The sequence below is a fragment of the Crinia signifera genome, chromosome 3 (assembly GCF_055691185.1).
Source record: "Crinia signifera chromosome 3, ASM5569118v1, whole genome shotgun sequence".
In the NCBI taxonomy this organism is placed as follows: Eukaryota; Metazoa; Chordata; class Amphibia; order Anura; family Myobatrachidae; genus Crinia; species Crinia signifera.
In genome coordinates, this window is record NC_139219.1 from 217,246,591 (window position 1) to 217,264,687 (window position 18,097).

Below are 18,097 nucleotides of genomic sequence, written 5' to 3' on the forward strand. Positions count from 1 at the left end.
CCACTGTCTGCCCCCTGCTGCCCTCCTCCAGCCACATGGACCGGAGAAGTGTATGGGGACCTTACGTGCCTATTTATCAACCTTTTTTTCCCCATAAGATTACATACAATCAGCAGACGGGGCCAGGATTTCCTGTTCAGGAAATCGTGTGATCCTGCTACAAAGCAACAAGTCTCATGACTTGGAACAAATTCTGCTCTAGTCATAAGGATGTATGAAGTGAAATGTGTGTTCTGGCTGCTATCTTTTCAAAGTCATTTCTGTTGCATAATTTAGAACATATAGGTTAAAACTTTACTCTGTTATAATATATTAATTTCTGCATCAGGAAATAAAAAAAAAATTAAATGTATACTTTGCTCATCATCAGAGGTTGCCTTTCATAAATATACTGGATAGTCTCTTTGTATAAATAATCACTAGATGACGTGGATTGTGGATATTCCCTATCTAGTTGCTGTGGAAGCATCTCCCTGTTTTTGCCTTTCACTGATTACCATGTGACCTTGATGAGTAAGGGGGTCATGCTTTCTCTCAGATTTCTGTTAATGAATAAACAAGTGTAAATAAACTAGATACAGCATTTGGAATGATTGATCTGTCTTATTTACACATGCCAGATAAAGGGTGCGTGTGCTTACTTCATATCAAACGTGGCACCCATTACATAACACTGGCAAACTGTGGGTCGGTTTATGAGTTACAAATAAAGTAAGAAGCAAGTATCTGGACACCTGGACAACCATGTTGCAATGCAAGTACTTACTGCTTTGTTTTTTTTTATTTGCATGTGGAGTAAACACTGGCAGCTTTTGCATGGAGCCCACTCACAAATGCTGGAAAGCTTTTTGTTTACACAGCAATTTAGATAAAAGTATGGGCAAACCCCTCTCACATGTAAAGCTCTCTGCATAGTTTAAAGCTCCCTACACACTATACGATCCCCGCCGATATGGATATTGTGTGTGTGTGTGTGTGTTGGGGGGGTGGGGGGGTTTGATAGCGGGAATGATGGCCATGCTGTAAGCTGCAGCATGGCCATCATTAATAATGACCTCCCTCCTCAGAACATGCAGGATGAGGGTGTTAATGATGTGCAGGAGCGTGCATCGTTAACTATATTTAGTGTACACACTAGGCGATGTAGTAAAAGATATTGTTCAGAAGGGCCCTTCAGAACAATATCTTTTACTATATTGCCTAATGTGTATGGGGTTTAAATCTGCCCACCTGCAGTGCAGCATGGTTTTACTAAGGTGCAGTTACTTGCAATTTCTTACTTTAATCCCAACATAGAATGAGGTCCTGTGACCATTCATGCCACACAATTTTTATATTTTAGTAGAAAAATGCTACAGTACAGGTACCCCCTTCACTCCCTCCCCCCCCCTTTTTTTTTTTTTTTTACTAATTGGGGGTCCATATGCTCAGGTTTTCACACTATCACCCAAAAATACAACTGAGAAACTGAAACTGTTGACCTTTTCATGTGTCAACCTGTTCCAAAATGTTCTTTTGCCAGGGACATAGTAGTAGGGCAGGGGCAGGCTGGGCCGGGGGGGCAGGGTGCCATGTGCCCCCCGGGCCGCTTTCCCAGCCACTTGCTGCGGGCCGTGCTGGATCCTGTGCATTGGCCACCTCCTCCAGGCTCCAGCTGCGGCTTTTATAATACGGCCGCGGCTACAGGAAAATGGCCGCCAGCCCCCTGCACTGAGGACATGTCCTCAGTGCAGGAGGCCAGCGGCCATTTTCCTGTATCCGCGGCCGTTTTGTGGAAGCCGCGGCCAGCGCAGGAGGGCTGGAGGTACCGTAGTAGCCTCACCGGACTGGGGTGTGGGCAGGAGGGGCATGTACTGCGCTCTCCCCCACCCCCTCCCCCCAGCAGCAGCAGCAGCAGCAGCAGCAGCAGATGGAGACGAGAGACAGCAACAATGGTGAGTTGCTGCTGGCAAATTCTGGCACTGTGGGGGCATGTGTGTATTTGGCACTGTGGGGACATATCTGTCACTGTGGGGGAATATCTGTCACTGTGGGGGAATATGTGTATCTGGCACTGTGGGGCATATCTGGCACTGTGGGGGCATATGTGTCTCTGGCACTGTGGGGGCATATCTGGCACTGGGGGCATATGTGTCTCTGGCACTGGGGGCATATGTGTCTCTGGCACTGTGGGGGCATATGTGTATTTGGCACTGTGGCGGAATATCTGGCACTGTGGGGGCAAATCTGGCACTGTGGACATCACATTGTGTACTGTAATGGGCATCATGGTATGGGGCGTAATGGGCATTACGGTGTGGGGAGCATTGGGTAATTGCCATCACAGTATGGAGTGTAATGGGCATCAAGGTGTGCGGCATAATGTGTAATTAGCATCACAATGTGCAATCTGCAGGTACACAATACAATCATGGTACATGCCACGCCCCCTTATGATAGGCCACAAGCCAAATTTTTCATTGCGCCTCCGGTGCGCACAAGCATTCCGTCTTCCAGAAAGTTGGGGGGGGGGGGGTATGGGCAAGTGCTCTGGACTTGCCCCCTAGGCTAAAAGTTGCCAGCCAGCCCCTGACGTAGGGGGGGGGGGGGGGGGGGGGTTTCTGAGATTGCGGCAGATTGCTTTATAACCAAACCACCTGATGCGGAGCAGTGACAGCTTTACAGGCAGCACTGATCGAGGTCTGATCTCTGATGACTTCCTCTGGGCTGGCTCAGATGTGGCCCCTTTCCTCCCTCCGGGTGTACTGTGGCCAGCCGCAGAGCTGCATGAAAACCAGCATCTAGTCTAAAGGTGCCCATACACTAGTAAGATTTATCTTCAGATCTGGCTGGTTGGAACAAAAACATGGTTATGGATGAGTGGCAGTTTGTCAGTTTTCCAGCATTTCCAAGCAAATGGTCAACTGTCATTTGCTCTCATCCATAACCATGTGTTTGTTCCAACCAGACAGATCTGCAGATAAATCTGCGTGTGTATGGCCACCTTAACTCTGACAAGCCGTGTTGGCTGTAGCAAAGGGCTGGACAGGGCTGTCAGGTGGTCTGTGCATCATGGCCAGTTCATCCGATGAATTGCCAGATACATGCTGCCCCTGGTTTTCATGATCCTGCTTTCAGCCAATCACCTCCTGTATTGTGCAGGCTAGAGAAGAGAGCGGTCTCAGTGCATCATTCTGGAGAAACCCTGACCACAGTCAGTCAGGTAAAAGCCCATAAGAGTGCATACCTGGGAGCATTGTGGACATTGTAGAAGATTGGGGTGGGGGGAAGGTGGGGACTTTCACAGAATGGAGCGCGCATCATTAACAATATTCAGTGTACACACTGACTGGGCAATATAGTAAAAGATATTGTTCAGAAGGGCCTTTATTAGTGATGTCAACCTAATACACACAAGCATATCAGGGCATGTCATGGATGGACAGAAGATGTACTTCCTGCTATTGTCCCAAGGTAAGTGCACCCTATGGCCCTAAATAAAGTAAAGCAGGATATGTATAGGTTGTGCCTGATGCTGTGGCATCATATAGGGCCCGTTTATCATTTAATATTTGCGGCTAATTACCCAAAAACAGGGGATAAGCCACAAATGTTAAGTATCAGCTGGATGTAAGATGGAGGGACTGATGTATCGACATCAGGCAGCTTTGCATCAAGTGGCTGGGCTACCACCTTTCTGAGATGGCGGTAGCCCATCGTAGCCTATGGGCTATGGACCACTCTGCACATGGGCAGACCCCCAGCAACCAACTGAGCACATCAAAGGGATGGGCTCCTTTCGGAGCCCCTGTCCCTCATATGCAGGACACATACCGCCGATAGGATCACAATTTTACAGTAATATTCTGCCCAGATCACATTGTATATGCGATCCTTGTTAAATGGTCTGCTATGTGGGTTATGTACTAAGCCTTGGGGAGAGATAAAGAGGATGAAGATAAAGCATACCTCCCACCTTTTGATTCAGTAAGTCAGGTGGGAAGGGGAGCAACCTACAAATTGCATCACTACAGCAAGGCCATACACCTGTTTTTGACGCTGTGAAGGACTACGTAAAAACTGGACCCGGACAAGACCCTGGAAAGCCGGATCGGACATCAAACTCTGCATTCCGGAGCTTGTAGTGTCTGGTCCGGGGGTGTCTTGTCCGGGGGGATGCCTTTGATAGCTTTCACCAGGAACATGGGGAAGAGGAGATTACAGGGAGGTTCTTGTTCGGGTCTGTTTTTTTTACCCATACCCCTGCTGTGGGGACATGGCAAAAAAGCTCTGTGAGCTACTGGCCATGCCCCCAGCCCCTCTGCCTGCGGGAATAGACGGGTTTATTAATAGACGATTAGTGGCTGACAGGGAGGACACCCAACTGCTCCTCCACCACGGGATCATCCCAGAAAAACGGGTAGGTAACGAGAAAATCTGGACAGTTGGGAGGTATGGATAAAGTACCAGCCAATTAGCTCCTAACTCATTAATTAAACACAGCCTGGAACATTGCAGAGAAGATGATTCAGAACTTCCTCATCTTTGAGGCCATCGCTACGCCAGTTACGTTAGCCACTACTTAACCGCTATGTAAGGATTATCGTCAAGGAAACCTGGTTGGTCCACGGGACGCCACCCTCCTGTGTCCACACCACAATCTGTTACCTTTAGTAAAGTTGTTGCAAGCGAAGCAAACCACTGACCCAGGGGCGTAACTACCATAGGTGCAGCTGCTATGAGGCCCAGAGCTGAGAGGGGACCACTTTGCCTGTCAAAGTATCATGTGCTGTATACATTTTTCAGCATTAGGTGATAAATAGGGGCCCTTACAAACTTTTGCTATGGGGCCCACATGTATCTAGTTACGCCACTGCACCGACCCCAAAGCGTGGCCAGCGGACGATGATGCTTAGCAGCACCACATAGGTTCTATAGCGTAAGCCAGGGGTGGCCAAACCGGTCCTCGAGATCTACCAACGGTCCACGTTTTCCAGGTTACCTAGCTGGTTTACAGCTGCAGTCATTACTAACTGTCACATTTTAAAACCTGCTGCATTCATTCCTACTATAGATCCACAGGTTGCCTGGAAAACATGCACCATTGGTAGATCTTGAGGACAGGTTTGGCCACCCCTGGCGTAAGCGGTGGCCACAAAGATGAGGCAGTACCGATGATTGGTGTTTTATCTCCATCCACCTCTTCGCTCACTAAAGCTTAGTACAGCGGTTCTCAAACTGTGGGTCCTGACCCCAAATTGGGCCCTGACCTTCTCAGCATGGGGTCGCGACTCCGTGTTGCTCACCATCAGGCTGATGACTTTTCTAACCTGTCAAATATTCAAGGAGTCTGCTAAATCTATTGAATTGTCTGTAACTTCAGACTCCTCCCATCATTTTGTGCCTCCACAATGCTGCCATGTATATGCTGTCTGCGGACTACACATGTGATGTGATGACCACCTGCAGTAACTTGCTGGGGTCCCGAAATTATTTTTATTGTCTTATGGGGTCCCAGAGCAAATAGTTTGAGGACCCCTGGCTTAGTCATATCCCCCTATGTGTGATTCTCAGTGCAGAACAGACATGTGCTCCTGTTTGTATGGTGTGTGTGTGCTGCTGCCGCCTGCTCTGGGTGAACTTGAAGGAGAGGAGACAGACGCCGGTTGAGTGCCGGAGGTGTGGCGGTGACTGAGACGTGGGTGTGTTCTCGGGTGTCCTATGGGATGTGACGGGCCGGCACTCCATGGACGTGATTATTATTGTTATAGCAACTTCCTCCACACTGGATAGTGCCGGGGCGCTATGTATGGGGGCACTAGGTACGTGTACGGCTCGGTGACCCTGCGAGCACATGTATAGGGGCGCTGCTGTTATGTTCCCATGGTGACGGCTATGGCTCGGGACTGCACGGAGAGCCGCTTCCGGGAGGTGCTGGAGCGGCTCGGGGGTCCGCAGCAGGTCCTGCTGGTCGGGGAGCTGTGGGACCGGGCGGAGAGTCGGGCGCTGCTGGAGGGCTTCCTGCGGGAGCTCTTCCCCACCGAGCTGGCGGACGGAGCCGACCTATTTCGGGGTAAGGGAAGCCCCGTACCGGTCTCCCCGTGTCAGGGGAGAGCAGCCCCGGCTACAGACGTGATACGGCCAGTCAGCCCCAAGCCTGCCCCCGACCGGACTTTAGCTTTCGGGCTTGTGTTCTTCCTCTGCAGGCCGGAGTCATTGCTGCTACCGGGGTCCAGGCTGCAGGTGCGGGAGATCCTGCGGGATGTGAGGAAGCGGATGGCCGGAGGGTGCGCTGTGATCGGGGTGATCGTGCGGCCGGATAATGCCGCAGGGAAGACGGAGGAGAACCCGGGGGTGATCTCCGAGCACATCCCTTCCCCGGGCACCGCCGTCCCGTCCCTACTCTCCCTGCTCCAGTCTGTGTTCCAGCTAAAGGGACGGGGCGGTCCGTGCTCCGAGGTCCGAGCCGCAGCCCTGGTGCCCGGGCATGAGGAGACGCGGAGAGAGATCCAGAGGCTGGCGTGTGAGGCGCTGACCGCAGCAGCAGGTACCCGGGGAGGGGGCATCTGCCACACGTACCCTGCTCCCCTGTGCTGACAGCTCTGCCCATGTGCACGGATAGAGTTGCCCAGGTGTTGGATCGCCCTCACCCGTGCTTCTGGCAGGGTACAGCGGATGGGCTGTTGTGTTTCTGTAGTGGCAACTATTTCACCCCAATTCTAGCGTATGGGTGGTCACAGCTCTTCGGGCCCCTCGGCATCCCCTGTTTGGTCTTGGACCTTCGTCCAAAATCTTTACCTCTATGCCGTGTACTGTGTTATAGTCTACCTACCATTCCAATTACTGCATGATAAGTAGTGTTATATACAAGTTGTGCAAGTATATTCCCATAACCATACTGCAATTATACTCCAGTAAAACTACATTCCAAAACCTGTACCTGTCTGGTGTTAAAAACATTTACCAGGTTCTTCAAGGTCTTGTGTGCTATTAATCCTAACTATTCTGCACACTGCTCAGCAGAGCCTATACTTTTTGGTGCCCTGTTACAGAAAGAGAACAGGCATTCCTCCCCATTTTCCCGATGGGGGACATAAAGCACATGCCCTTGTGAGGAAAGAGAATGGCATAACAGCATAATTTCCGGAGAAAGCCCAGGGTACGATGCCCCATTCATACACACAAATCCTATTTATATCCCCTTCATGCACTTTACTTGAGAGCTTATTTTTTAATTCAGTTACAGTACCCTTTAGTAAATAATGCATTTCCATATACTGCCATACCAAGGATTCAAACCCATAATTGTTGCATTCCCGTCAGGCACCATATTCATTGAGCTAATCAAGAGATGTCGGGCCTTTAAAAAAGGAAGGAAGCTCCCAAGTGAAAGTGATTAAAACAGATAATTTACATGCCACCAATAGCACCCCCTATTCTGCAACACTGTGGTGGCACATTCTGCACCATCCTAGTTACAGCCCTGCTGCTCCGCTACCTGGAGTGGATATTAATACACTGAAGTTTGTAGATATACTGTGGGTTCAGGGAAGTCTGCCCCAGTTTAGCACAGTGGTTCCCAAACTTTCTTAAATTATGACATCCTAGACAAGTATACTCCCCTTACATGCCCACATTGCTTGCCTGCCACCTTCTACCCACCCGAACACCCCCATGTCAGCATGCCACCCTCTACCCCCTAACACACTCACCACCATCTGTCACCCTCTCCAGGCCAAAGGCTGGCCCACTGTTGACTCAAGTGAGAAATAATACCTGATATCAGTTATTTATGGTAGAACTTCTGTTATGTGTTACACATATTTCCTTTTTAGAAGTACATTAGTTTATTAGCCAACTGTAAGGACGGTATAGCACACAAGCTGCTCAAGCCTACAGGTCTTGGAACACTACTCCTAGATGAATATCTGTGCCTTACTGCCCACTGAAATATTAGGTACTTGTGTATTATCTGGGCTCCCATCGCATCGCATACCACTAATTAAGGTATGCGATGGGACCCGATTTCCAGGCGCACAGACCCGCACTGTGCGGTAAAATATTGCATCACATGCCATTACAAATGGCATGTGATGCGATATTAAATTGTACAGGCACCCTGATGGGTGATTACTATGTTAAATGCATACCCATTGTTAACGCCACCCCCACTATCAACGCCCACCCGAAGCGTGGCGAGCCCGCGAGGGGCGGCGGTACGCGTCCTCCGACCTTTTCATACCCCCACTATACACGTCGGCGTGGAGTTGATTTTAGATAGTGTGGTGAGCCACCGAGCTCGAAGCGTGGCGAGTGGGCGCGGATTCCATGTGAAGTAATCTGCGTCCCCTCGCGGGGCTCGCTGCGCTCGCCACACTATCTAAGATCTAATCCACGCTGACGTGGATAGTGGGGGTATGAAAAGGTCGGAGGACGCGTACCGCCACCCCTCGCGGTGCGCTCAACACACTTCGGGTGGGTGTTAATAGCGGGGGTGGCGTTAACAATGGGGGTGCATTTAACATAGTAATCACCCATCAGGGTGCCTGGACAATTAAATATCGGGTCCAATTTGGTCACATTGCATCACATGCAATCGGATCGCATGCGATGCGATCAAACTATGTTGGGCGCCCAGATAATACACAAGTACCAAATATTATTATTTTATATTTACGCTGAGACACTTCTAAATATCCATAGCAAGCCTCATACACCATGCATTTACAATAAAGAGGCCATTGAAACATACAGTGGATCACTCACCCTAAATTCATTTTAGCATTTGCAAAGATTATAATTCCAGCACAAACTTTGATTAGTGAGGGTCTGGGCCTCCGTAATCTGCCAGTGCTTGGGAAACTTTCTAAGGGCCATTGTTTGTAGCCACTGCCTAATACATGTGAAGCTCTGGCTTATGAATACATTCATTTATTTGGAACTCTATTTGAGAAAATGTGTAGAAAAATAGAGTGCATTGTGGGGTTTTTTCTTGTTTGTTTCTGCCAAAGAAGCCAACATAATGCAGTTTAGCTGCTAAGTCTTTGGTTTAGCCACGCTGTTCTACATTTTTTACAGCTGTTTGGTATTCCTTGCACATACAAGTGAACCCAAATGTTGTTTTTCTGTCCAGATGAACAAATGAGACAGAAGCCCAAAATTAAATCCAGATGCTTTTCATGGAGAAGGTGGACTCAGAAGGACTCATTACAGAAAGGTATAATGGCATAGAAGCGTTACTGAATGAACTGGGTTGGGATCATTTGGCCTACAGCATGATGGTCGACAGTCATTAGGTCGACATGGGAAAAGGTCAACATGGTTCTTGGTCGAAAGGTCATTAGTTCGACAATGTCTAAAGATCGACATGGGATTTTTCACAGTTGACATGGACACAGTTTCAAGTGCACCACATCCCCTCTCATGCGCTTGCTATGAGTCGGGCACGGTGCTCGGTACACTATTTTATTCTCCCTCCATGCCCTAGTAGATGGTGTCTCAAAAAACTGAAAAACCTCATGGCAACCTTTTAGACATTGTCGAAGTAATGACCTTTCAACCTAGAACCATGTCGACATTTTCCTATGTTGACCTAGACCCATGACAACCTTGTCCCAAATCGACCTAATGACGTTTCCCTGAATGTGAATATTTTCAAAAAGGAATATAAAACCCATTTTTTATCTTCTCTTGGTTATACACTGAGCGCTAATTATTATTCGCCACTCTGTTTGTCTTTCAACTAATGACTGTCGACCATCATGCTGTAGACCAAATGACCATATCCCGAATGAACTTTGTGTGTGTTAATCCTTTCTCAGGACATAAGTTTAATCTTGCTGTCAAAGGAATGATTCAGTTGGTTTCCCCTGCAGTTATCACTAGGGGACACATTTCCTCATAAGCCTCTTAAGGTGCAGGGAGAAATGTGTGCCAAGTCTGAGATTTGGGTGCCCAAACACTGATTTAGTGGGTTTAGCTGATTTGAATTTAGAAATTCTAACCTTCTGGGCACATCCGTACTAATGGACACCCAAATGGAGCAACAAATCAATATCTCCATTGGGTGCCTATTCGTATAGATATCCACCCCCCTGGTGCACAAACAATTGAATTGCACCCAAAATGAGACCCTACAATGGATTATTGATACAGATAGTCATCTTTATACTATCTCCTTGGTCTCTAGGAATAGTTCAAATGGATCTTGAGGATTCCTCCATAATACTTCACCCCCCCTCCCCCCCCCCCCCCCCCCCCAAAAAAAAAATCCTTCAATGATGTAAGTGCTGGGACTCGCAACAGAAACCCCACAAACCTGTGTCCAGCAAGAGTCCCATTCTAAATTTGGGTGAATTTAGGTGAAAATGAAGTATGACATGCACTTTAAAAAATGCAGATTGAGGTAAATCTGGCCCTTAATCTTAAACTACTAGATTTTTATTCCATATTAAGAAATTTCGGTACTTGTGGAGTATCACGGCTCCCACGATGGCCATCGCATGGGAAAAAATTGCATGCGATTTTTAACAGAAAAGCATGCAAATGCATTGAGGGGACGCGGACACCTGTGAAGCCCGCGATGGGACGCCGAGCTTCAGGCTCGCTGCGCTCGCCACACTTTCTATTCTCAACTCCACGCCGACGTGGATAGTGGGGGTATGAAAAGGTTGTAGGATTCGTACCGCCGCCCCTCGCGGGCTCGCTGCGCTCGCCACGCTTCGGGTTCGCGTTGATAGTGGGGGTGGTACAGCCTCAAAAATGAAATTTGGGGGCCATTGAACATGTTTCATACTAATTTCACTGCATTTGGATGCTTTTCTGTTAAAAACGCATGCAATTTTGTAAAAAAAACGGCAAAAATCGCATCCAATCGCATGCCACTATATATGGCATGCGATGGGAGCCGTGATAATCCACAGGTACCGAAATTTCTTTATTGCTTTACTGACCTAACAGTAATTCATGGTTTAAATATACTTCCTGAATATGTAATATGGATACACTTTGGGGTTTATTCTGCTTGGTACGGTGGGACCGTATACGGGCGGATCTGTTTTTGTTTTTTTTCATCTGCGCATGCATAGCTTTCCCAATGCGCAGGTGCGGCGACCGCACACCGCTCACGAACGGGTCTCTCCGTGCGAAAAAACCTGCCCGCAAGAACACGGTCATTGTGGGCGGCATGGGGGCGTTTTTAGAGGAGCGGCCGGAATAATGAGGGAAACTGGGCGTAAACATGCACACAAAATGTACAGTGCCACAGCCGACCTCGATCGGCAAACGCACCTGCATTTTGGACCAAAAACAGGCGGACGCCAAAGATAGCTCCAGACCACCCCTAGAGATACTGTATGAGAGCGGACGCCTGGGTCTGCTAATTAACGCTGATTACTACTCAAACACATACACCTGAATGTAATAAGCAATGCTGCAGGCTATTAACCCCTTCCCGACATATGACGTACATTTACGTCATATGTCGGTTGCGGGGGAATCAACGTGAGCTGGCTTGAAAGAGAGCAGGTAATGGCTGTATATTACAGCCAGGTCCCTGCTCTCACGAGCGGCGAGTTCGCCGATCGTGGCCGTTTAACCCTTTAAGCACCGCGGGCAAAGCGACCGCAGTGCTTAAATAGCTGATCGGAGGGGGGCGCCCCCCTCCGGCGCCGATCGGGGCCCCCCGCAGCGAGATCGGAGGGTGCCGATCGGTTGCCATGGTAGCCAGGGGTCTAATGTAGACCCCTGTGCTGGCCGTGTCTGCATACCTATCATATCCTGCCTGAGGCAGGATGTAATAGAAAGTGCATAAAATCACTACGTTCAGCCATAGAGCTCTATGGCTGAACCTAGTACAGGCGATCGCGCCCCCTAGTGGTCAAGTACACTAGGGGGCCTTGTAGTAAAAGTAAAAAAAAAAAAAAAAAAGTTTAAAAATAAAAAAAAATAAAAAAATATTAAAAGTTCAAATCACCCCCCTTTCCCCATTTCCCAAATAAAAATAAATAAAAAATAAAAAAAATAAACATATTTGGTATCGCCGCGTTCCTATTAAAATATAACATTAGTTATCCCGCACGGTTAAAGGCGTAAACGGAAAATAATCCCCAACGCCAAAACTACGTTTTTTGGTCGCATTGCCTACCCAAAAAAAAATAGCTAAAAGAGATCAGAAAGTCGCCCATATCCCATAATGGTATTAATTAAAAAGTACACTTCAGCCCGCAAAAAATGAGCCCTCATCCAGGTCCGTAGGTGGAAAAATAAAAAAGTTATAAGCCGCAGAACATGGCGACTCGACGCAAATTCGAAAAACCGTAACATTTTCTATTTTTTTTTTTAGTGGTAAAATATAACGAAAACTATATAAGTTTGGTATCACCGGAATCGTAACGACCCATAGAATAAAGATAACCCATCATTTTAAACGAACTATGAACTCCAAAAAAAACGTAACCAGCGCAAAATTGTGGAATTGCGTTTTTTTTCTTTTTACCCCACATTGAATTATTTCCTGATTCCCCAGAATATTATACGGTATAGTAAATGGTACCATTAAAAAGTACAACTTGTCCCGCAAAAAAAAAGCCCTCATGTGTCTATATAGCCTCATGTGTCTATATAGAAAATTAAAAAAGTTACGCTTATTTGAACGCAAGGAGGAAAAAAAAAAAAATTACCATAAAAGGCAATGTCGGGAAGGGGTTAAGTGAAAACCATTATTTCACTACCTGCAAGCCACACACAGCCCTCAAACACATTGGAAGCATATCTTTCTACACTTCTCTACATGTAAAGGTTGGTTTAATTTTAGGTAAGATTTATTCTAAGACCTGCTTATATATGTCAAGGTAGTTATTTTATAACCATCTACACCAGGCATGTCCAACGTTGGCCCTCCAGATGTTTTGAAACTACACATCCCAGCATGCTTTGCAATAGTTTTAGCATTCTCTAATCGCAAAACTGTGGCAAAGCATGCTGGGATGTGTAGTTTCACTACATCTGGAGGGCCAACGTTGGACATGCCTGATCTACACCCATTCAGAAAGTGTTTTTGTATACTTTAAAAAGCAGGACACTCAATTCACAGAAGTCGACATGTGTCAGCTTTTTCACTGTAACACCAACATAACTTTTTTTTAAAGTGAAACCAATGTGGGGACACATAGATAGTGATTAAAATGCAACATTAGAACATAATAAATATACATGTAATGAGGGCTAAAATGTTGTTTTATTAGGGTCTTTATTAAGGTAGACAATTGAGGTAATAGAAAACAATTATTGAATAACAGTTAGAATAATTGTCTTAATTATAGTTCAAAGGCAAGATTTGCAGGCCCATATATGCGAAGGGTATGCAACGGACGTACACTCCCTCGCACGATCGGTGACACAGGCTGAGTTTTCCAGTGAAAAAAGGCGAGACCCGTCCGTGCACTGTGGCGTACGCTCAGATATACGGAAGTTGTCGGTGTGAAAACGGACAACATCCATCCGTACACGGTGGCGTACACTCTGATGTACGCCAGGTATCGGTATCTAAGAGGGAGATCTGTCCGTGCACGGTGGCGTACGCTCAAGTGTATGCCACTCCCCATTGTCTGTGTTTGTGACCGTCTGTGGGCGGACTTTCGCTCACCGCGAGCGTATGGGAAACGTACGGTGAAACGGACCGTACGTACGTTTCACAGACCTAACCAGAATAAGGCCCTTTGTGTGTAAACTCTGAAATATATTGTTAATGAACACTGTTTTATATACTGTGCCATAGGCAAAGAGAACAATTTTTAAATTTACATCAATATTTATTTATGTTCTTTCTGTTTGCAGAGAACCATGAGGAAGGAACAGCCCTGACTGTCCTACAATTTCCCAATGGAGACTGTGTGGAGACAATAACTGAAGCCTAGAGTCTGTGAGGAGTGTGTAGCAATTAATCCCTAACTGTGAACTGCCATTGTCTAGCCTGAATGTGTATTTCTTCACGGTGGCTTATAAAGCATTGAATATTACAACACAATATGGGAAGCTCCATGAATCTGAACCGAGATGTAATACTCATAGAGGTGTATTCAATGCGGCGGTGAGGGGGGGTTTGTACAGCGAGGAAAAGCCATCCTCACGGTCCAACCAAGTTTTGCCGCAAATGCAGCGAGTCGGGCTTAGCTCGCCATCAAAGCATTGAATACTGCCCATGGTATCTGGGTAATGACCCATCCGTTTACTCATAGACCACCTGTGACACTTCTGATTCATGGACAGAATTAGGAATGTCACGTGCAAAAGAAATACACGCAACCCACCCCTCCCGCTCTCTCTCGGTGTTACTATACATTTGTAAGACAAACTTTCTATTCTATGTAAATAAATGTTCATTCCAATTCTGTTACGTGCTATCTTCTTCTTGTGTTCAAAGTCAAACACTGGGTTTTGTGTTTTGTTTATTTTTTATTTTTATTACTCCTCGTCACACTAAAAAAAACAGAGTAATAAAATCCAGGTTGTAATATACAATCATTTGATCCACACCTTCTTTTATTTTATGAAAGGAGACCAGGATATACCAGCACAGACTGAAAAAAAAAAAGACTGTTTTCTCAATTTATAAAATGTATTATCAACATTGAAAATTCATATGAATTATCATAAATATTATTAAAATCAATATGTAAGGGGAAAAGAAGACCACTAGATTAATTTTGTCTCAGAACTAGGGCCTTTTTCAACTAGGGCCTTTTTCATCTAGTTATCACCAGTTCCTGAAAATAAACGGCTTGATCCAATCCGATTGTGCTTTAGTCCCACGGCAATAGCACGGGAAACTTTCTCAGTTGGAGCCAAGGTGATTCAGGATGGTGCTGCACATCTATGAGCAAGGTCCTCAATAGGTAGGCTGATCTGATATCTCTCCTGGGAATAGAGGTCCCAGTATTGGATAGACTCTCAAGTGTCCCAGTGGTGAATAAATAACTCAACACATTTCTCTGGTTAATATTTGGTTCCATCTTATTCAGAAGTGTGTGTATGTATATGTGTGTGTATATATATATATATATATATATATATATATATATATATATATATATATATATATATATATATATATATATATCTATCCAATTGTAGCACTATATACATATACCTCTTTTAATTAGGTAAAAAGCTTGAATAAGTCCCAATGAGAAAATGTCATTAAAACTGCACATAATTTCTATTTTGCCAATTCCACATGTCACATTAGTGCATATAATCCAACAAAATATATAATATTGTGAGCAGAATGATTAGAAAGAAATTGTTTTATTAAAAACCAAATGCCATTCGGATTCATTAATCTGATTTTTAATGGGTCACATGACTCAAACTTAGAATAAATCCAAGGTCCCAAAAAGGAGAGAACTTCTTAGCCCCCTTTCATGTTAATTTATCGTTGTCTCTTTTCCAATTTATAGAGGGCTGACTACCGTCTTACCAAGGTCGCTTGTTTACACACCTCACTAGATCCTTTTTCTATATATTCATTTGTTTTATATTTAGTATCTTGAAGGGCTAGCAAACTAGTCCTATGTTTGAGTTACACTTTTAGTCATACAAAGGTCATGTGAGTGGGTGTGATTCAACCTCTGCAAATAAAGGTTATGTATGGCAATCGTTCAGTAGCTGTTTTTTGTTCAGAGAGCAATAAAACCTGTTGTAAAACTTGTATCTCAGCAGACATGACTTGGAGATTGCACTGGAGTAACTTTCTCTTCTAGAGTAGAGGTGATGATTAAATTTTTGAAGGATTAGGTGGTTCCTTTTTTTTTTTTTTGCTGAGTTCTCACCCTCTCTTAATGTAAAGCTACCTTGGAGCACACTCCTGATAGGCTGAGGGAAATCCCAGTGACTGATGGGATTTCCCTCATTCTCTGGGAGGAGCTACTTGTGTATGCAAGCAGCTCCACAGTGTCTGCTGGAGCTGGGTGTTTGCGGTTTTTTATTTTTAACCCATGGATTGCCTACTTTGCAGCAGAGAGTACGGGATCTACACCGGAAGTGGTGAGTATAATTTTTTTGTTTTTTTTTCCCAAGTACATATGGGATTCTACAGGACAAGTGGATCGATACTACTTGGTCAAGACAAGTAATTATGTATGGATTGTGCGGAATAAAGTTATACTTCATTATGTGTGTGAGTGCATTTTGGGGTATTGGTTCTGTAGTGAGACGACATGTCTCAGCGGGCCCATTAATGCCCTGTATGCTGGGATTTGTGGTTCCCAGAGGCTGGTTATACTCGTGGAGTGGGGTGTTTACATTTATTTATTTCTACCGTGCAGGCTTCAGCAAAATACGGATGGCAAATGTTGCACTTTCCATGTGTATGTTCTGCAGAATTAATGGACGAATTCAGCAGTACAAATAATAGTAAATTTGCTGATCAGGTAGAACGCTATGGCTGAGTTCTATCAATGGTGTACTTCGTACATTCTAATTGAGCTGAGTTTACCATACAGAAATACTGCATATCAGCCACATTTAACTGATTAAATGGACGATACGGGGTAGCTGGCCGTAATTAAGATTGAATGGGTATGAATTGCTGCCACATTCCAAAAATATACTGGTAGGCTAATTGGCTCCCAACACAATTAACCCTAGATTGTCTGTGTGTGCATGTACATGTGGTAGGGAATATAGATTGTGAGCTCCACTGGGGCAGGGACTGATGTGAATGGTCAAATATTCTCTGTAAAGCGCTGCGGAATATGTGTGCGCTATAAAAGAAACTGTTAATAAATAATAATATTAATTCCAACTAAGGGGGGGGGGGGGGGGTTCCAAAGATGGTAGTTCTATTTTGCATGAGATGCTGCTACTTCTTATTTATTTGGAACCTTCTAGAAGATGATAGATAGTATCTGATTGGTTGCCTATAACAACATCCCATTTATTTTATTTATTTATTTACAGTTTCTTATATAGCGCAGCAGATTCGGTTGCGCTTTACAATAGTAGACAGTGATAAAACAAACTGGGTAACAGACAGACTTGGGGGTTAGAGGGCCCTGCTGCAAGCTTACAATCTATAGGGATATAGTGAAATAGAAATCCCATTTTAGTAAATGTCCCCCTAATATTTAAGCATATGTAAGGAATGGAGATAGTAACATAAGTGTTATGTATTGGAACAGATATGTACTCCTGAACATAAATGGAGTACTATTTTACACTCTTAACTTCTGATCAATGAGGTCACTATTTACTTAAATTAATTGTAAAAAAGGATTGTAGTTTTTTTTTTTTTATACTTTTTATTTAAGGTTTTCAAAGATATAATGAACACTGTAGAAAACAATGGTATTTTACAATAAAATTGAGTATCTGATAAAATATACACAGTTCTTTAATAGAGATATCCAGGTCTTATACGTAATGCATGAATAGTTTCCAATAAAGATATTTCTTCTACGATCCAGCCATCACTCTGGGTTAATCCCTCCTCTTCTCATATTAGACAGGACTTTTTTCAACCAGGACCACCCACTTTGGCTATAATAGGATTCAATTATACTTACGATAATTCCGTTTCTTCTGAACTTCTCCATGGCAGCCATTACTCTGGGTTATTCCCTCTCTCTCCAGGTTTAGACAGGTAGACTTGTAACTCCTCCCACCTAGGGTATATCTCTGCCTCCTCCCCTTCCTCTCCAGTCTTTTGAGTGTCTCTACTATTAATACCACAGACAGGGAGGGAAACCGTAGGCTGCCATGGAGAAGTTCAGAAGAAACGGAATTATCGTAAGTATAATTGAATCCTTTCTTCCTCACTCTCCATGGCAGCCATTACTCTGGGATGTACCAAAGCATAAAAACAGGGGGGGGACTCAATAAAGACATAGTCAGGGTGATGCTTAATATATATATTTTGAATAGCTCACAAAACAGCATGCTGCAGCACCACCTTCCCCAAATGGGTAGGAGATACATTTACATTGTAGTGCTTTGCAAAGGTATGAATGAAGTTCCATGTGGCAGCGGCACAGATGTCCTTTGCTGAGAGATTTGCTCTATTCGCCCAAGAAGTAGATATGGCCCTGGTAGAGTGTGCCCTCAGCTCCTTCGGAATTTC

General features: G+C 45.0%; 1 protein-coding gene across 1 annotated transcript; it reads left to right on the forward strand.

Annotated features, from left to right (window-relative positions):
* Nucleotides 1–5,874: 5,874 nt before the first annotated feature.
* Nucleotides 5,875–14,374, forward strand: C3H2orf72 (chromosome 3 C2orf72 homolog). Its single transcript, XM_083177453.1, has 3 exons — nt 5,875–6,526; nt 9,113–9,196; nt 13,816–14,374. Exons 1-3 carry the CDS (start codon nt 5,875–5,877, stop codon nt 13,893–13,895), a joined length of 816 nt encoding a protein of 271 aa, XP_083033579.1. The 3' UTR covers nt 13,896–14,374.
* Nucleotides 14,375–18,097: the final 3,723 nt, after the last annotated feature.